Below are 21,222 nucleotides of genomic sequence, written 5' to 3' on the forward strand. Positions count from 1 at the left end.
ACTAGTTTTATTCTTGTCATATCCTGGACCTCAGACTAGTTTCTTGTCACCTTATGAGGCATTTTGTTCTGGAAAGACTAATTGAGCTTAGATATTGACAGATCAATACCTGGATTTCTGAGGGTTCATTAGGATTTTGTATGTTGCTTCTAGCTCTGTTTAGTTTTGATCTGGTTTGTCCTGTCACTTTGTATTTAACCAGGAGTGTCTAGAGAAAGACATAATAGATTCTGTTCTTTTGATGACCGCTTTGATGGGTTAAATTTCTCCTTTCATTTGCCATCAGGACATGTCTATAACTGACCTTGCCACATGCTGGATTTTTGTATCTAAGACATTTGATAATGCCATAAGTAAGTAATTACTAATTCGGTGAACTATTAAAGGTCAGTAATGTTAAGAAATAGAGAAGAGGCAAGCTTTCTGACAAGATGGTTTACCTTAATTAAATTGGTGAGTGATTAATATGGACAGCCTGATGTGGGTAGCTTTAATTGTATGCATTTAGAGCTTAGTGTGAATAACAATGTGTGAAGCCATTCCTACGGTTAATGGCAGTACAGGATTCTTGTTGGCCTGTATCTTTCTAGTGGTTCAGTTGATGGCTAATAACATGCTTTAAGTTTGATTTGAACCTGCTCCTTTTAACTTGTTGTTGAAAAAGAGATACCTTCTGTTCAGAGCAGTATTTCATTTTTAGATTTACTTTGAAGTGTTGCCGTTGAGGTGTGGATAGTGTTTCTTAAAAGTCTGATGAAACTTATTACATATAGACCTTTATGGTGATTTTGTTAGAGAGAATATCTAAGTGAAATACATAAATTTGAAAATTGAAATTACGGTTGAAGATATAGCAGAGAGTTAATCAATTAGGTTCTTAAGACATGGTAAAGGTATTAAAAAAAACCAAACAAACCCCATACCAGTATCAGTATCCAGTTAAACCCCAGCTTTAATAATTACAAGGTTATTTTTTGACCGTGAGTCAGAGAATTTGATTTGCAGTACACCTTAGTTTCTGTGCTGCCGTTGTCTGTCTGTCAGTGTTTAGACCCAAATACAACATCGATGTTGGCATTTGATGGCTGGTGTGGGCTTACTATTGTGGTGGCTGCATGGAACAGGAGGCCATAAGCCACATTTTAAATGCAGGGTCCAGAAATTTCATCAAACAGCAGCGTCAAGGGAAGGCACACACGACTGGCCCTCATTTCTTTTGGTTTCCTTGCTTTAAAAAACACCAGAGCGTGACTTCAGTACTACTGTTTTGTTGAGACAAAGGTAAAACCTCAGAGCAAAGCCTAAAACTGTACATTTGATGGAGTCAGTTAGGAAAGAGATAAGAATTGGTCTAGAACTATTGAAGAAACTTTTCAAACATGAGTGGAAATGGCCTTTTCAGTACTATCAATAAGCTCAGTGTCAGCTGCATGAGTGTAAATTAAACACAGGAGTCCAGCGGTATGTTAGTAGACACAAGTGAAGACTTTGGTGTTTTGGGAATGGGGAACACTACCTGTTCCATTGAAGTGGGCATGATGTCTTCTTGTTCAATTTATTCAGTGTATAGCTCCTTTAAAGTAAATGGTAGGGACAGTGACTTAGCATAGAAAGGGGAAATTAATAAGCAGCTTATAAAACGTATGTGTATTGTAGATCTAGAATAGAACATAATTCCTTTGAAGTTAGATAGCATCTTTGAAAATCATAAAGTCCAAACTGCCTTTTTTACAGACTAGAGCCTAGAGGAAGTAAGTGACTTGTATAGGATCACCTCACTTTAGACATTGAAACCCAAGTGTTCTTGCTTCTGGTTTGATTTTCTTTCTAGCATATTATGCTGCCTTTTGATCTGACACACTTAAAAATCCATTTTAGAGCTTCCTTTTCAGACTTGTATCTGTTTAGAAAATTGAAGATCCAGTGTATCTCTTTGTACTCTTTGACAGTTCACGTGTATCACTTTTGTGCAGTTACGAACTTTGTTCAGTTACCAATTGTTACACCAGATGCTAGCTTTATAAAGACTAATTAAGACAATCTCTGCCCAGGGAGTTTGTATCATCTAATAAGAGCAAGTTTCTCCTCAGTTTTGTACAGTAACATAGCTAACATCCTATTCAGTGGTGAAAGACTGAAAGCTTTTCCCCTAAGATTAGGAATAAGGCAAGGATGTCTACTCTTGTCACTAGCATTCAACATTGTACTTGAGATTCTAGCAGGGCAGTTAGACAAGATAAAGAAATAAAAGGCATCCAAATTGGAAAAGAAGAAATAAAACTCTCACTTGTAGATGACATGATTCTATACATAGAAAATCCCAAAGAAGCCACCAAAATACTAATCAATCTAATAAACAAATTCAGCATAATTGTAGGATACAAGATGAACAACACAAAAATCAGTTGTGCTTCTATACACCAGCAGTGAGCAATCTGAGGAGGAAATTTTTAAAACTTCCATTTATAATAGCATCCAAGAGAATAAAATAACTGAGAATAAATTTAACCAAGGAGGTGAAAGACTTGTATGTGGAAAGCTATAAACATTGCTGGACAAAATTTTAAAAGACCTAAATAAATGAAAAGCTATCCCATGTTTATGGATTGGAAGACTTAATACTGTTAGTAAAACAGTGCTCCTCTAATTGATCTGCAGACTCAACACAGTCTTTATCAAGATCCCAGCTGCCTTTGCAGAAATTGATGAGCTGATCCTAAAATTCATATGGAAATGCCAAGAACCCAGGCTAGCCAAAACAATCTTGAAAAAGATCAAAGTTGGAGGACTCATCCTTCCTAATTTCAAAACTTACCGCGAAGCTGCAGTAATCAAGATGTTGTACTGGTATAAGGTTAGGCATATAGATCAATAGAGTACAATTGAGAGTCCAGAAATAAACCTTTACATTTATGGTCAATTGATTTTTGACAGGGGTGCCAAGACAACTCAATGGGGAGAGAAGTCTTTTCAACAGATAATGCTAGGATATCTGGCTATCCACATGCAGAAGAATGAAGTCAGAGCCTTCCCTCATACCTACACAAAAATTAACTCAAAATGGATCATATACCTAAATAAAAGAACTAAAGCTGTAAAACTTTTAGAAAAAAATATAGGAGTAAATCTTCATGACCTTTGCTTAGGAAATAGTTTCTTAAATATGACAACAAAAGCACAAATGATAAAATAAAAAATAAATTGGACTTCACTGAAATAGAAAACTTTGAGCTTCAAAAGATACCATCAGGGAAGGGAAAAGACCCACAGAATGGGAGAAAATATTTGTAAATCATGTATCTGATAAGGGACTGGTATCTAAAATATATAAATAACTCTAAAACTCAATTTAAAAAAAAACGCTTAAAAATGGCAAATTACCTGAATAAACATTTCTCCATAGAAGATATTTAAATGACCTGTAAGGAAAAGATGCCCACCAGCATTAGTCTTTAGGGAAATGCAGGTCAGTACCACAATGAATACTACTTTTTGCCACTACAATGGCTATAATCAATAAAGAGAAATAGTAAGTTTGGGGAGGATATAGAGAATTTGGAACCCTTGTCCATTGCTGGTGGAAATATAAATTGATGCTCCCTCTATGGGAAGCAATGTGGTAGTTCTTCAAAACATTAAACATAGAGTTATCATATGACCCTGCAATTCTACTCTTGTGTGTATACCCAAAAGAAATGAAAGCATATGTCCACACAAAAGCTTGTACATGAACAGTTGTAGCATTATTCATAATAGCCACAAAGGAAAAACCCAAATGGCCCTCAAGTGATAAATGGATAAATAAAATGTGGTATATCCATGCAGTAGAATATTATTCAGCCATAAAGAAGGTGAAGTACTGATACTTGCTACAACATGGGTAAACCTTGAAAACGTCATGCTAAGTTAAATGAAAGAAGTGATTCACAAAAGACCATGTGTTATATGATTTATGAAATATTCAGAACAGGCACGTTTATAGAGACAGAAAAGTGGACTTGTGGTTGCGTAGGGCTGGGATGTTGGGGATAAAATAGGGAGTAACAGCTGATGAGTAATGAGTTTCTTTTGGGAGTGATGAAAATATTCTAAAATTGATTGTGGTGGTGGTTACACAACTCTCTGAATATACAAAACCGTTGAATGGTACAATTTAAATTGATGAATCGTATGGTATGTGAGTTATATCTGAATAAAGCTATTTTTTTTAAGAAGAGAGTGACATACTAGGTTAAATGTTGCAGACAGATCAAGTGAGATAAAGAGTGGGAATTGACCATTTGTTTCAGCAATGCGGAAGGCATTGGTGACCTTAATAAAAACTGTTTTGGTAGAGTGATGAAGTGGGTTCAAGAGAGAATGGAGGGAGAACAGTTGCAGACAGTGACTGTTGACAGTCTTGAGCTTTGCTCTAAAGGGGAGAAATGGGGCAATAGCTGGAACAGGGTGTGGAGGATCAGGAAAGAGTTTTTTGTTTTGGTGGGTTTTTTTTTTGGCTATTTTAAAAAAAATTTTTTGTGTTTAAATTTGATTTTTTTAAAACTTTTTTTATTGAGTAATAGTTATTTTACAATGTTGTGTCAAATTCTAGTATAAAGCACAATTTTTCAGTCATACATGAACATGTATATATTCATTGTCACATTTGTTTTTGCTATGAGCTACCACAAGATCTTGTATATTTTCTCCTGTGCTATACAGTATAATCTTGTTTATCTATTCTGCATTTTAAAATCCCAGTCTGTCCCTTCCCACCCTCTGCCCTCTTGGCAACCACAAGTTTGTATTCTATGTCTGTGAGTCTGTTTCTGTTTTGTATTTATGTTTTGTTTGTTTGTTTTAGATTCCTCGTATAAGCGATCTCATGTGGTATTTTTCTTTCTCTTTCTGGCTTACTTCATTTAGAATGACATTCTCCAGGAACATCCATGTTGCTGCAAATGGCGTTATGTTGTCGGTTTTTGTGGCTGAATAGTATTTCATCATATAAATATACCACATCTTCTTTATTCAGTCATCTGTTGATGGACATTTAGGCTGTTTCCGTGTCTTGGCTATTGTAAATAGTGCTGCTATGAACATTGGGGTGCAGGTGTCATTTTGAAGTAGGGTTCCTTCTGGATATATGCCCAGGAGTGGGATTCCTAGGTCATATGGTAAGTCTGTTCGTAGTCTTTTGAGGAATCTCCATACTGTTTTCCACAGTGGCTTTCCTTGCTTCCCTTTCCCACTCTTACTGATTTAGATGTCTTCTTTTACAGTTTTGTGTTTATTCTTTTTGTAAGTCATGGCATTTATCTCCTTTCCAATTATGAGTTTTTCATTTTTGTAGTATCCTGCTTCTTTTCTATGTAGAGTAGACCTGTGAATATTTCTTTCAGCATGGGTTTAGTGTTGCTAAACTCTTTTAGTTTTTGCTTGTCTGTGAAGTTCTTTATCTCTCCTATTCTAAAGGATAGGCTCCCTGGGTAGAATATCCTAGGCTGCATCTTTTTTTCATTCAGGACTTTGAATATATCTTGCCACTCCCTTCTGGCCTGTAGTGTTTGTGTAGCGAAATCAGCTGAGAGCCTTATGGGGGTTCCCTTGTAATTCACTCTTCGTTTTTCTCTTGCTGCCTTTAGGATCATTTCTTTATCCTTGACTCTGGCCATCTTGATTCTGATATGTCTTGGTGTGGGTCTGTTTGGGTTCTTCCTGTTTGGGACCCTCTGAGCCTCCTGTACTTGGATATCTGATTCCTTTAGGTTTGGGAAGTTTTCAGTCATGATTTCTTCAAATACCTTTCAATCCCCTTTGTTCTTTCTTCCCCTTCTGGAACCCCTGTTATGCGTAGATTGGCACACTTTATATTATCCCATAGGTCCCTTATATTGTTTTCATTGTTTTTTATTTGTTTTTCTCTCAGCTGTTCTGACTGGGTGCTTTCTGTTTTCCTGTCTTCTAGGTCACTTATTCGTTCCTCTGCGTTAGATAGCCAACTTTGTAAAGCCTTTAGGTCAGCTCTCATCTCAGCAAATGAGTTTACTAATCCTACTTGGTTCTTCTTTATAGCTTCTATTTCGTTTTTGACATATTTTATATCTCTAAATACTATTTCTTTTAGTTCCTTCAGTACTTTGGTCAGTCCTTTTTTGAAATCTTGATCTGGTAGGCCATCAATGTCTATTTCCTTGATCGTGCTTTCAGGGGATTTCTCTTGATCTTTTGATTGGGAGTGGTTCATCTGCTTCTTCATATTGCTCATATCTCTCTGGCACTGTGGCTTAAGGAGTATCAGTTATCTAGTTCTCCTGGAGATGGTGTGCTCTTAATGATTTTATCGAGAGGTCTTTGTGTCTTTGCCCTGTTTCGTGAACTCAGCTTGCTGTTTCCAGAGGCTCTCTGTTGGTGCCCTCATCTGTGCTGCTCCTAGTGGCTGTTGGCTAACAGATTGTGCCCCCTCCTAACACTGGGTCAGGAGCTGAGCTCTTACCCGGTGGGCAGGCGGGTCACTCCCACTCCCAATGCCGCAGTCAGATGCTGCGCTGGGGAGGCAGGTGGGCAGATTGCGCCCTCTCCCAGCACCATGGTCAGGTGCTGCATTCCTGCCAGGAAGGAGGGTGGCTGCCCGCCCTCTCCTGTCGCCGGTCACTCCACTGCTCTGTGCAGCTGCTGGCTCCGCCTGGGGTGGGTCAGCGCTCCAAAGGCGGGCTTGGGGAAGACCACGAAACAGCCCCGCTCCCTGCTCTGTGCCAAATCTCAGCTCCTTGTTTGTCTTGGCGGCAGGAGTTCTCTGAGGTGCCAGGGCAGAAAGATAGTATCTGCCTCGGGCTGTAAACAAGTCTCAGTCCAGCCTAGGAGGTTGCTGAGCCCCCAGGTGCGGATTCAGATCTCAGCCCCTCCTCCCCCAGGGCTGCACACAGAAGAAGGTGACGGCTGTGGCTGCGCCCCGCTTCTCTTCTCGCGAGATGCGCCAGTAATAGCGGTGCAGGTCTGAGGAGACAAAGGCTACAGTGCCTCTCCCCCCAGGGCACACCAGCCGTGTTGCTTTGCTTTTTTTCACAATTTATGGGGGACCGAGGTTATTCTACTCTGTATCCCCTCCCAGCAACGGCACGCAGCACCCTGCAGTCCCCCAGGGCCGCCTCAGTGCAGCCGGCCCAGTCCTCCACCCGGCTCCGGCGGCCTGTCCCGGCCCCAGCTGCTGGCTTGCGTCTTGGGCTGAGTGTCGTGAGGACCCTTTGTGGCTGTTTAACTCAGTTCTGTCGGTCAAGGGGTGCTCGGGGCAGATCTGAGCCTTGGAGGTTCCCCTTCTGTCCTGCTGGACTCTCTGTTGGAGGGGGGGATGCAGCGAACAAGCACCAGTCCTCCTTTGCCGCTCCCTCCTCCCAGGATCGATCCTGCACAGTTTTGCTTTTTCTTCTTTCTTTTTCCCTTTTCTCCTACCAGATTTTTGGCGTCTTTGTCTTTCGAAGAGGACGATGTTCTGTCGGAGTTCGGCAGGTGCTCTGGTTGGCTGAGTAGGTCCATAGATGTGAGTTTTGGTGTATTTGTGGGAGAGGGTTAGCTACAAGTGTTCTTCTACCCCACCATCTTTTTTGCTTTGTTTTAAGATAGATGTACTTTGTATGCTGTTTGTGTCCTGATGGAAATGATCTAGTAGAGAGGGGGAAATGCATGTTTCAGGAATGAGGTGAGAATTTGCTGGTGGGGATGCAGGTAGAGAGGGGTTGGTCTGATGGACAGTTCATCCGTGGTGTTGGAGGAAAAGCGCAGTAGATGGTACTCTTGCAAGTAAATATGGGGTGGGAGCATGTGGAAGTTCTCATCTAAGTGCAGGGCTGGAGGTTTGGGGAAAGAGAAGGTGTGGCAAAGTCACCTAATACAGTGGGAGAGTGAGTGATGCGGAAACTGTAGTGAAATTGTCCGGTAGCCCAAAGACTCACGTAAGGTTAGCAGTGATGATCTTAAAATCAGTGAGACCAGTCACTCATCTTGTCTTTCTCTCTGGCCAGTTCAGCCACATGGATGCATCTCCCGAGATTTAACATGGTTTGGGGTTTTGCCAAGGCAGTACAGGTACATAATCCCTTATTTGCAATTCTAAAATTTAAAAAATTCTGAAAACTCGTAGTATTCTGTTTGTTTTGGTAAATTTGGCAAAACATTGTGATGGCAACATCTGATCTGAGTGGTCAAGAAGTTATATAAACCTGTACGGCTTTTTTTATCCTGCTGAGTGGAAATGTTATGTGTTTTGCTGCAGGAATATTAATATGTTTGACTTTGGGGTGCTGCCCTGGTCTCCACTGGGACATTTATGGTATATACACTGTATTACTTTCCAGAACTTCTAAAAATTCTGAATTCCAAGACACATCAATCCCCAAGGGTTTGTGACTCTGTATGACAAAGGGGCGGCATGCAAGGGAGTTGAGGATATTTACCAGGAGTGATTATCCTCGTGGACTGTGAATCACATCCACCTGAGTAAGGGGAGAAGTGCGCATGTGAGGAGAGGAGCAGGGATGCTGAAAAGTAGTAGGATCAATGGGTTATTGATCCTGGTGGGGCTAAAGAATTATTGGAGTCTGCATGCTAGAGGGAGAACCCTGGAAAGAGGTTGAGGTTTGTTTCAGCTGGGCTTTTAATCCTTAAAGGACATAATTACAGAATACAAGTTAGTACTACCTTTTTGGTTTCTTACTTGTGAATCCTTTTTAGTAAAATCTTCTCTAGTTCTGAATGATTTTCTCTATTCTGTCAATACAAATGATATATTGTGCAGTGCCATTAGAAGAAACATTGCCAAAGAATGCCCAGAAACAGTCAGTGATTGAACTGGTGTCCCAAAGGATACACAACCCCTCTCCTCACCTTCTTTGTACCGACAAAAAATAGACACATGTGCACACACACCCCAGGGCATCTGTCTGGTGACCAAGGAACAGAATACTGGAAATGGGGGCTGTTGGAAATCCTAAACTATAGCACTTCCTGTTCATTGTTACTTTTGGTATCAATTAGGAAGAATGGTTTAATACAGTCAGTTAGTCCTTGTAATACTCTTTTTATTTGCAGGAAAAAGAAAAGAAAAGCCAATTGGCAAAAAGAAGTTCTTTAGCAATCGAATCGCCTGTCACACTCTGTCTTCACACATCAGAGCCTAATACTGATAGTGATTTACTTACACTTCTAGTTAATAATTAGACATCGGGAGACACTATATGTCATGCCTAATGGAATATATGGGGTCTGATGAGAAAGTTTTCTGTTTTGACTAATAAATTTTAACCCAAATGGCCAAGCCTAGTGAAATATTATGGCCTTTGAAATATTTTAGAACTTGTACTGAGAAAACAGTGTTGCTTTATTCAGTGAATGAATTTATCATCCCTTCCAAATCACAGGCCTTAGCTCCAACCCTGGAATGGAAGCATGAGGCAATGCTGAATCAGAAAGTGGAAAAACTAATCAAAGCCTTAGAGACCAAGGGCAGTGAGGCGGAGTTAGGCTGACTTTTTCAGCGGTAGCCTCTAGCTACACATTTTCTTATTTTAGTAACCAAGGTGGGTTGTCTGCAACTTCAGTGGTCAGATGCACTTGGGTTTTATTCACACGTCCTGATTTCCCTCCATTCTCCCCTGTTGTTATTCTTGTAAATATTGTACTCATCACTGCAGAAGTTGGATGCTTTTCATCTGTGATCACAGGATCCAGAAGACCACTTGCTGCTTTAACTCTTTCCTTTTTGAAATACTATTGAGTAGTCACTGTGCAGGGGGGACGGATTGTGTGATCAGAGGATGGTGGGGGTAGTTGCAGGCCATGGAAAGGGAAGAACAGTTAGTTGTCCTGATAGAATAATGACAGAGAGAGGACCACTCTTGCCCCAGTTTGTCATAGTCTAATTTGGAAAAGTCCTGCAAATAATAACCTGCTTTTCAACTTTTGACTTGGTATTTTTGTGAATTTTTTATGCTTTTTATGTTTTCTTCCTTCAGTTCTGCTTCTCCCTCACTTCACGTCTTATTTGTTATCTACTGTTGACAGTTGGTAGGAAGGAACATTGAATTGTTGTACTTGTTCATTGTTAGCAGCCTTGGTGATTTAGCTATGGAAGGTGGTGCATTTTCTTCCCAAACAGGTTTTGCAGATTACCTATGAGTATCATTATCTAATGTTGACAATATTTCTACTTATTGAATACTTACATTTTGCTAAGTGCTTTACTTTTATCATCTTTTAAAATCCCAAGTCAACTTTATGAGGTACAATTACTATAAGGAAGCTGAGTCTCAGGTCAAATAACTTGTCACAAATTCACAGCTAGTAAGGGGCATAGCTGGAATTCAGAACCCAGGTATGGCAGACTCCATAGCCATGATGTTTTACCCACTGATTGGCAGATACCTGCGGTTACACTGAACCATGTAGCACACTCAGTCGTGGACTTGACCGCTTATATCTAGAACAATAGATAAAATGGGAGGTGGAAACCTGCAGCTGGGATTTGACAGACCTATTTCATAGATAAAAGATATTTAAATAGAAAATACTATATTGAAATTAATTCAGATCTTTATTACAAAGATATAAGACACCTTTCTTGCAGTGAAAGGACCAACCTGATGATACTACAAAAAGAGGATATTGAGGGGGTCATTAGGGGGAGCACAAAAGATCTGTTCCCTCTCTTCTTTTCCTGAGAAGAACCAACCTTCTCCCTTTGGGAAATGAGACCCAAGAGGGAGGATAGATTTATGTCATTTTAACAGTAAAATAATGAGAAGTGTCTTATAGTCTTTTCATTCATTTGGATTAAGTAGTTTCTTTTGTTTTTGTTTTTGCTTTTTTAATTCAGATACTCATGGGAAGATTTAAATAAAAAGGTAATTCCCACCCACTTAAACCGCCCAGTTCTCTAGGTCCTGAGTGAGATGTGTGAGAAGGAGAATATTGTTTGAGGAGGAGGAAGTGCTGATAATTGGTAGTGATAGAAACACTATAGATTCCTCAATTGCTTATGTAGATAGTGGTACCCTGGATTAAAATCAGGGTATTATATAGGATTATTCCTTTTGTTTAAAAACAAAAGGAGTCTGTGTATATGATAAAGGAAACCCAAATTTGATATTTTCCTCCAGAAACAGTTTTTTCCCCCTGTGCGTATTTATTTATTGAGCTCCTTCAATGGGCCAGTGGAGGGGACAGAATGGTGAGCACAGTCAGATACATCCTCTGCTCCTCGTGAAGCAGACACTCGGCCAGTGGAGCAAATAGACACTAATCATATGATCCACTAATAAAGTGTAAATTAAGTACAACAAAAACATCGTGTAAATGTATGAAGGGGTGAATTTAAGAAAGGTTTTTCAGAGGAAGAGATGACTGAGCTGAGATTGAACGAGTGAGTAGAGAAGGTGAGATGTAAGCAGGTAGATGGTTAAGGAAGCATGTTCCAGGTAGTGCAAGTGCAGAAAAGGGCTCTGTGGTGGGAGCGAGCCTGGGAGCATGTCAGGTACAAAAGGAGTGCTGGTGGGACTGGAGCACCGAGGTGTCAAGCTAGGCTGGAGAGGTAGATAAGGGGGCTTTAGGCTGCAATAAGGATCTTATACTCTGGCATACTTGCGTTTTGAAAATATTACTCTGACTGGAATGAGGAGAGCAAAATGAAGGCGGGGCAAGGGTAAATTTAACAAAACCATTATATTAACTCAAGTGAGGCTATGTCTGTTTTATTCTTCATTGCTTTCCCAGTGTGCTCAGTATTTATGGAATGAATGAAGACGATACTAGCCTCTACTAGGGTATAGGCAGTGGAGACAGAGAAAAATGGATAGATTCATGAATTGGTGGATCGCATGTGTAAGACCTGGAGATAGGTTAGATATTGAGTGTGAGGGAAAAGGAATTCCAGGGATCACTCTTAAACTTTTGGGGAAAAAAAGCATATGGAGTGAGAAGAAAAGAAAGCTTGGAACTAGTCTTGAGGGATGTTAACATTTAATGTTTGGGTGGAAGAGCTGGCTGAATATGGTATAAACTGATGAAGGTGTCTCACAGATACCAAGAAAAGAGTGTTTCAGGAAGGTGAGAATGTCCAGTGTCACTTGCTGCTTCAGGAAATCTAGTAAAATGAGTCATGACAGATGTCCCTAGACATGGAGCTCTCGAGGCCTTGGCCCGAGTTGTTTCAGTAGAATAATGAAGGCAGAAATATTAGGTGGTGTAGAGTTGTTTGAGGAGTAAGGGGGCAATGTGGAAAGGAGACAGAAAAAATACTTACCCATAAGGAGTGGGTCATTTTATGGCAGTTTCATATGGTAGGGGTGGACAATAATTCCTTCCCAGCTATTTGAAATTATAGTATATGTGGATTTATTTTTTGTATGCTTCAAATATACTATAAAAGTTGCAAGTGATTCCTTTTGGGGTTGATTTGAAAGACTGGAGATCTGAGAACTGAAAGAAGGGGAAAGGGTAGTAAAGCAGGAGTTAGAGCAGAAATAGATGTACTTCACTGTGAGTTCTTGTCGGAGCTAGAGAGGAAGCTGAAGGAGGAATAAAGCCAAGCCTTGTGAATCTGCTTTTTTTGTGTGTGTCAGTGAGAGCGGGAGTGGAGCACGTGTAAGGGGGCTGACTGCACGTCTTTCACGTGCTCTCTAGGAAGGGGAGGGACTTTGAAAAATCCTGACTCAGCGATGCTAAGTAAGTGAAATAGAGGGTTGCCCCAAGCTTTTTTCCACCTCAAGCATCTGTGCTGATGAACCATGGAAGCCTGAGTGGTAGGAATCAGTAACGGTGGGTCACAAATTCAGAAAGCCAGGGAATATGAAGTTTTAAAACCAAATGCTTTAAAAATTACTTGGCTTTTTAGTAAGGATACCGAAACAATGTAGTAGGGGAAACGAGTAGTCATAACAAACGGTGCAATTGGATTTTCTTGTGCAAAAGAATGAAGTTGGACCCCTACCTTACACCATATACAAAAGTTAACTCAGAATGTATCCCAGGTCTAAATATAAGAACAAAAACTAAAACTCTCAGAAGAAATAAATCTCAGAAGTAAATGGGAGTAAATCTTTGTGACCTAGAGTTAGGCAGTGGTTTCTTAGATATAACGCCAAATACACCAATGACAAGAGGAAAAAAATTGGACTATATCAAAATTAAAAACTTTGATGACAACCCACAGAATAGGGGTTAATAAGGGATTGGAATGTAGAATATATAAAGAACTCTTAAATTCAATCATAAAAAGACAGCCCAATTAAAGAATGGGCAAAGCATCTGAATAGACATTTTTCCAGAGATGATATACAGATGGCCAGTAACACAGGACTGTGATCAACTTAATTTGCCATTGGGGAGATGCAAAGCAAACCCACACAAAACTGCAATGAGATACTACTTTATATCCGCTAGGATGGTATAGTTAAAAAGTCAGATAATAACAAGTGCTGGCAAAGATGTGGAAAAATTGGACCCCTCAAATGATGCTGGTGGGAATGTAAAGTGATGCAGCTGTTTTGGAAAACAGTCTGTGGCAGTTCCTCAGAATGTTAAACACAGAGTGACTGCATGACCTAGCAGTTCTGCTCCTGGGTATAAACCCAAGAGAAATGAAAGCGCACAAAGACTAGTACATGAATGTCCACAGCGGCAGAGCCATAAAGTGGAAATAACCCAAATGTTCCTCAGGGGTGAATAGTTAACAAAACATGGTGTATGCATGCAGTGGAATATTATTCAGCCATAGGAAGGAATGATGTACAAACAATACTGCAACATGCACAAAACTTGAAAACCTGTTAAGTGAAAACCAGCCATAAAAGACCATATGTTATATGATCCTCTTTATATGAAGTGTCCAGAATGAGCATAACTGTAAAGACAGACAGTTTAGTGGTTACTTAGGGCTACTGGGGGCATGTGGCTAGGGGATACTGGGGATGACAGCTAGGGTCGTGTTTCTTTAAGGTGGGATTAAAATGTTCTAAAATTAAATATGATTGCACAACTCTGAATTTACTAAAAAATGCTGAATTATATATACTTTGAATGGGTGAGTTGTATGGTAAGTGAACTGTATCTCAAAGTAGTTAACAGTTATTTGACATTATCTGCAGCAAATTAAAATAAACGTTATTGGTATACTTTCTAGTGTGTTGCGGTGTTTTAGGGAACAGAAAAGTATTCATAAGGGCTTTAATCAATATATCCTGATCCTCCTGTCCTTTCTTCCCTGTAGGAATTGTAGAATTTCTCAGTGTGAATTTACAACCTGGAAAGATTTTCCAGAAATATCTGTACTCTTTCCTCTGGATGTTGCTAAACAAATACTGGCAGATTCTTCTTGAGTTCTCCATTACTTAAGAAATGTTAAAATACTATTGTGCTGAGAAGCCCTGGAGGGTAAAAACCTCCAGTACTTTAAAGTTTTTTCCTAGTTATTTGCATATTTTAAAACATGTTTATATGACTGTTGACTTACCAACTTCAGTTGTTTATCAAATCCTCTCTTGACTTCCTTGCTCTCATCCAGCCCCTCCCCTGTACTTGGGTTCTCCCTCCTCCTGTTGTGCTCACTGTCGCAGTTCCGTGAAAACAAGTGTTTCCGGTGTTGTGATTAAACAAATGTTCACAAGTGATGTGCTGTGATTACGTTTCCTTACAGATTTGTTTTTTCGTGGAGCTAATAATGCTTGCTTTTAAAAGATGTGCTAAATTTTCTGTGTCTCCTGCTGTTTTTTCCCCCCACATTTTCCAAATGCCTTGAATGTATAAAATGACCTGTCATCTGCCCCCTTTCTCCTGGAGCCCTCACTCCTGAGCTCCCGGGACTCTTCCGTTCTGGAACAGCTGCTCTCTGGGCCTGTGCCATCTGCAGTCCTGGGACTTGCCTTCACGTCTTTCCAAAGGTAGACCTGTTTTCTAACCTCTCCCATCGTTCTCCTTCTTGCCGCCTGCTCTCATTTTACTAAAGCACATCTTCCTGTGAAAGTGTGTGGAAGGTAAATGGTTGGGTCCTTGAGTGTGTGAAATGCTCTGTGGAACTCTCATTCTTGGTTCATACTTCGGCTGTGTGTGGAATTTGAGGTTGAAAGTCATCTTTCTCAGAATTTTGAAGGTATTACTCTGCTGTCTCCTGGCATCTGCTATTGCTGTTAAGGTGTCTAATCCCATTTAGATTTATATTCCTTAATATTTAGGGTGCCTGTGCAATTTATTGTCAAAACCAGGGCCCTTGAGGGGCTCGCCTGAAAGAACGGCAGGCATTTGCCAGGACCCTCTGGGGTAGACGGGGACACGCAGTCACCCTCTTCACATGTGACCTGTTTTTTCTCTCACAGTTAGGATCTTCTTTTTGCTTCTAGAGTTTCATATTTCATGATGATGTGTTTTATGAAAGGTCCTTTTTCCTCATTGTGGGTCCATTCCCGTCCTTGGGTTTAGGGAAGTTATTTGTTTGTTTGTTTGTTTATGTTTAACATTTCTTGCTTTTCTTTGGGGAAGTTTTCATTATTACTTCTTTAATAATTTTCTCCCAGTCTTCGTTAGACAGGTAATTGACATTCTAGATTATCCTCTAAATTTTTTTCTTCTCTCACAAATAATTAAGGAGATGTTTTCTTTTTGCCCTTTTGTTTTATATCTGAGAGATTTGTGCACATTTATCTTCCAGTTCTATTGAAATTTTAAAATGTTTTGTTTTGTGTTTAATTTCTGGTTTTACTCTTTTCTCTTGTCCTGTGGAAGGGTGTCCATTGTGATTTCTCTCTCTTTTTTCTTTCTTTTGTTTTGTTTTGTTTGTTCTCTGAATTGCTTTCTTTCACCCCACCTTTTTTGTTTATTTTGGCCTGTGTCTGAGACTTTCCTCAGATGCTGGTGATCCTTAACTGTCCCTTCATGTCTCAAAGTAAGGTATTCAAAACTCTCTCTGAAGCCTGGGCAGAGCTTTTTGGCTCCTTTGTATATAATTATGCTGTGATCTAACCTCTTGGTTGTCAGAACTTGAAAATCTTTATTTTCTGGGGAGAGAGGGGACGACCATCCAGAGTCTCCAGAAAAGACTCCTCTGCTCTCCTGCCTTGAAAGTTATACACAAGGTGCTAGCATTCTGTGCATAGGGCGGAGGACAGAGACAGAAAGTCCCAGAGAAGAGCTCAGAGCCTTTCCCTTATACCCACTCCTAGCCTTCTGTGCCTCATATCCCTCTGGACTTCTGTGGCTCAGTCTTTACAGAGAATAAAACTTCTTTTCTCCCTGTGAGAGGAGCGGGTGGAGGCAGTGGGCTTGTTGGTTGGCTGTGTGGGATAATGGAGAAGGCCCAGTGCTTCTGCTCCCTCCCTCCCCCACTTTCCAGGGCCACCACCTCTCCTAGAGCTCCTCCCACAGGGATTCTGTCTCCTAATTGGCTCCACCCACCTATTTTCCCTCTAGGCACTTGAGTGATACCTTCCTTTTACTCCTCCATCTCTTGTCTTTGAAAATTTTATGAAAATCTACTCATTCACTCTCCTTTTCTCTTCTTTCTTGTGGGTTAAAACATTCGTTTTATCCTCCACCGTCTTTTAGAGGAGTTGAGAAGGGAGAAGAGATAAACATGTATTCAACATGCCATTGTAAACTGATTCTGGCATGCATTTTTCCAGGTAAAGTATTACAAATGCTGACTAGATTCCGAGTAGCGCCGTCACTGCCATCCCTCGTATATGTTGTTATGGGTTAAATAGGTTTTTGTGGGCTGACCTGGGAACCCAGCTGCATCTGTGATTTTCCCCCAGAACTAGAGAAACAGCCAAGCCTTTCTGAATTGACTCTCTGGAGGAATTATAACAGACTGGAACAAAAATATTTCATGTATCTCTCCATTTTCTGAATCACATAGAAAGTTACACCTATCGTGTCATTATTGTTGAAATAAACAGTTCCACTAACTAACACAAACATGAATGTTAATGGAAAAGTTTGTTCTTGAAGTTAAGCTATGAAAATTGAATTGGGAAGCAGCACTAGATTCTTCAGCAGTGTAGGATACTAAAGCTTCATCTTTCAGCAACTTTTTGGAAGTTGGTTTTCCTAATTAAATTTAAGCCCAGTAATAGTGAGAGCTGTTGGAAATGGTAATTGGCATAAGGATAGTTTGCTTTGCTGTATTTTCTTGCTGCTTTCTTATTCCTGCCTTGCGCTCAGCAGGGTCTTCTGAAACATTGGACTGAGTCAACTAGACTTAGCCAGATAGACCAATAAAACTCTCTTCCTAACCGGGAATGACTAAGGATAGCTAAGTAAGGCACTTGGGCAGTGAAAACGCAGCCCAGAATATGTAAAGCAGCCAGGGTGCTTGGGAGTACCTGCTGCAGCAGCTGGGTGTTGGAAATTGCAGGGCCACTGCACGTGTACCAGAGCCGCCCCAGTTGTGTGGCTCGTTCCCAGCCTTCAGGAAGGGCATGTGGGGCTTTCTTCCAGAGGATCGCCCCCGTTGTGCTGGCGCAGCCTTCCGTGAGCACGCGCCCCCAGTGGCCACGGCAGCCCTGGGCTCAAGGGATCAGAGACTAGTAGACTAGTAGGAAAACCGAGAGTGGTGATTGTAGTCTCTTATGTGGCTGTAACAAGGTAAGAGCAATGAGATGTAGTCATTCCATTATTTTCCTTCCTTTTTATCTTTTTCTTTCTCTTTTCCTTCTTCTTTATTTAAAAAAAATCTTTTTATTAACCTCTCCTCCCTCTACCCCTCAGCCTCGCTTTTGACAGGATATTGACTAGGAACCAGAGCCTGTTCCTGCTTAGCCTTAAGGGTGGCTGTTCACAGAGTGTTGGTGTTACACAGGGTTACTGTGTCGTATGTCTGTGTAACACTGGATTTGGATCTTGTATTTAGCTGCCAGAAGTGACTGTGATGAAGTAGGGGAGATAAACTGATAGATTGGCTGCCAGAAAGATGTTGGAAATCAATCAGATAAACAGGGTAGAGAAATAGCTTGCTGTTTTCTAGTGATAATAAACCAGAGGCCTCTGGTCCCCGCATTTTTGAACGTAATTGCTGTAGTAATGATGTCCAAAATAAGCAAATGAAAAACCATCACAGGAGGTTCTTTTCATTTGCGATTAAGATAACCTTTTTTCCCTTTTGCAATATTCATCCTATATGGAAATGAATTTTTTTTTTTTTTACAAATTTGTTTTACTTCTCCCAGTGCCGACTTACATAAACAAATGACAATTAGAGAGTGAACTGCTTTCGTAGGAATTTATTCCTCCTCCGTTCTTCTCCCACAGACTTCCGCGGTTTAGCTTGGTGAACCATATATATTGCTCCCATGCCTTACCTGTAAGATACTTACTTACTTTTCTGAAGAAACAAATTTTAAAGTCAAACCTGTATTATTGACAGGTGATTAGCGGGAGGCAGTTTATTTAGTGTCTTCCCTTACTTCATTTGTCTCAGGAGACTTTCGGGATGTTAATCTGTGTTGCTGTTTGCCTGCATATACGACTTGTATAGGAGAGATTATTATTGCAATTTAAAATTCTCCTCCTTTAATGTTTAACTTATTAAAGTCCATCGCTTCTCTTCGCCTGGACTTTAAGATCCAGTGCAAATTCTTCAGTCTGTGTGAAAGACAGAGATTTTGACTTTGGTTTGCATGCAGCGTCCTGCCCAGGAGTAAGAGGGGAGTAGGAGAGTCGTTTGGAGTTCCCGTGGAGTTAACAGTACAGGGTGAAGGACAGGTTCTCTGCGCTGTGTCTGCAGTACGCACGTACGGCTTTCTTCGGGTTCCCTCTCAACACTGTTGTAGCTGTGAATGTGTTGGTGCCGTGTGTGATTAAATCATTTTGGTGAGCGTGCTAAAGTACCAGCTATGGGAAGCAAGCAAATGATGTTCACACTTTTCAATTATATCTAAGAAAGGCTTTTTGCCTGAGGAAGGCCTTCCTGACTGCTAGGGGTACAGGTCAGGAGTTAAGCATGTACCATTATCCTGTTGGTGAGACGCTGATGCATTTTCCTTTTGGCCACACAGCCCCTCCCACCTGACCTTTTAAAGATTCTGCACTGATATCGATGAGGCGGACAAAACTAATCATAAAAACCATGAAGGGAATGTTGCACACTCATTGATCCATTTGAGATGAACTACAGTACAATAAGTCTTCTAAATGGACTTCTGTTCTCAGCTATTGCTATAGCCACCTTTTTAAAAATATATAAATATGAAAGGGTTAATGGGAATTCAGTCATGCTCTTGCCACTGGGTTGTCCCTTATTGATTGTAGTTTTAGAGCTGTCACTGTGCCATTCAGAATTCCTACTGTGCCCTTTTAAAGTCGGTCGGTATTGGGAGATGATGAATAAATCACTTGCTTTCCTTTTCCCCCCAGCTCCTTCGAGAACTCATAGAACGGAAGACCAGCTCCTTGGATCCCAATGATCAGGTGGCCATGGGAAGGTAATTTAGATATGGCTTTTCCGTTCATACAGGCAGCCTGTGTAATAGTCTCTCCCTCTGAGTCCCCTCAATTCTACCTCCAAGGTGTGGATTGGCTTTATAATTACAAAAGTTAAGCAAGATAGCAAGAGCTAGAAAGACAAAGGGATGGAAATTGTTTACCCTACATTGCCTTCAGTGCAGTTTGAATAAGAGATTATGAAATACCTAGATGTGTTTATTTTAGGGTTTGTTTTACAAAGTCTTTCTTAAGCTCTTTGCTCTCTGTTTTGGGTAGTGTGTATCAGTCTCTTAACAGTGCATAAAAAGCATCCCCCCAAATGCATGCTCTCGTCTGTCAGAGTGTGGCACCGTGCACAACAGGTTCCTTACTCCGTGAGTGTCTGCCCTAATTTAGACCCCCGCCCCTTCAGTGAGAGCCACGGCACAATTAGAATTGGAACGTGGCAGCGTTACCCAGATGCCCGGGAAGAATGTAAAGTAGTGAAGGAAGGCTCTTGTATGTACACTTCATCCTTTGGTTGGAGAATAAAAAGGACATTTAGAGTGCTGCTACCTAATGGATGGTGTACACTTAAATAGCCATGAGCCATAATTTGCAAAAGCATGAAAGGAAACAAAAGCTGCAAGTGTCAGAATGGGATTCTGGGCAGAGCAGCATTTTGAGAACACACTGAAAAATTTGTGTTGACGAAACAATTCTATGTGAGTAACACATCTGAATTTTAGGGTAGGATTTTGCTGTTTTCTGTATCTCTGGAATGCTATAGAGAGCTGTTCACTATAAATTTAATGTGATAGAGCAAATTGCATTTAAGTGGTGATTATATTGTACATTTATCTGACTCTACAATAAAATAGATTATGGTAATTAAGATTATATTAAGATTACAGTAATTGGATTTCCCTAGATATTTTTTTTTGATGTTGAGTTTTCATTGTATAAATCAGGTAAGATGACTAGCTGCTGCTGTTTCTCGTTCTTCTTTTTTCACATTCATATAAGCAATTTATGAAGATTTTCTTAGCCCAGTATTCTTCATTTGAAAAATTAACTCCTTTTAATCTAAAATGGCTGCATAATGTATGAATCTTATTTGGATCCTGATTCAAACAAACCAACTATAAAATTGAGATGATCTGGGAAATCTAAAGACTGACTGCATATATGATAGTAAAGAATTATTGTTAACTTTTTTTCAGGTGTGCCAGTGGTATTGAGATTATATTGGGGGATAAAAGCCCTTACCTTCTAGCAGTGCATCGTGAAATGTTATAGACGAAGTGAAAATTAAATAAATAAAATGACTATAAAACTCGTATCAATAGCAGGTAATTCTTAAAACTTAGCAAGAATTGGAAATCACAAGAAAAAGCAGTTGGGTATTAGTAAAGGGCAAATTGGATGTAAAGAATTCATGTGTTCAAACCAAACAGCAGCTGCAATATTTGTAACAGAGCAGGCTGCACAGCTAACACATGAAAAGCAAACCCAAGCAGCTAAACTCGGTTTGATGGGTGTTCCTGCAGACTGGCAGCTTTAGTGCTCGTCACAGCAACTCCAAATACTAAGGAACGTTGTTAACCAAGTTTGCTGTAGAGTTTCCCAGCTTCCTTTATTTTTTTTTTAACCATCGCACAAATCCTCTTCAATTGATGACTCGCTTTGGCCCCAGACTATCTTGAGGAACTTGATGTAGGTTGATGATCTCTTTCTGCAGTGTCGTTAGTGAGAAAAATTCCAATTTGTCAATATGTGTAACTGTTTCTGTTAGTGATGATG

At 40.3% G+C, this 21,222-nt stretch overlaps 1 protein-coding gene across 3 annotated transcripts in view; it reads left to right on the forward strand.

Annotated features, from left to right (window-relative positions):
• The window catches only part of AATF (apoptosis antagonizing transcription factor), a 91,737-nt gene that overhangs the window by 40,950 nt on the left and 29,565 nt on the right, over positions 1–21,222 (forward strand). For all 3 annotated transcript variants that reach the window (XR_012060187.1, XM_072940287.1, XM_072940288.1), the window contains exon 9: positions 19,372–19,439. Coding sequence is in view for 2 of the 3 variants with exons in the window: in XM_072940287.1 (XP_072796388.1) it covers positions 19,372–19,439 (68 nt within the window). In the remaining variant the exon portion in view is untranslated. The remainder of the gene's footprint in view (positions 1–19,371; positions 19,440–21,222) is intronic.

Source organism: Vicugna pacos, chromosome 16 (genome assembly GCF_048564905.1).
Source record: "Vicugna pacos chromosome 16, VicPac4, whole genome shotgun sequence".
NCBI classification, from domain to species: domain Eukaryota; kingdom Metazoa; phylum Chordata; class Mammalia; order Artiodactyla; family Camelidae; genus Vicugna; species Vicugna pacos.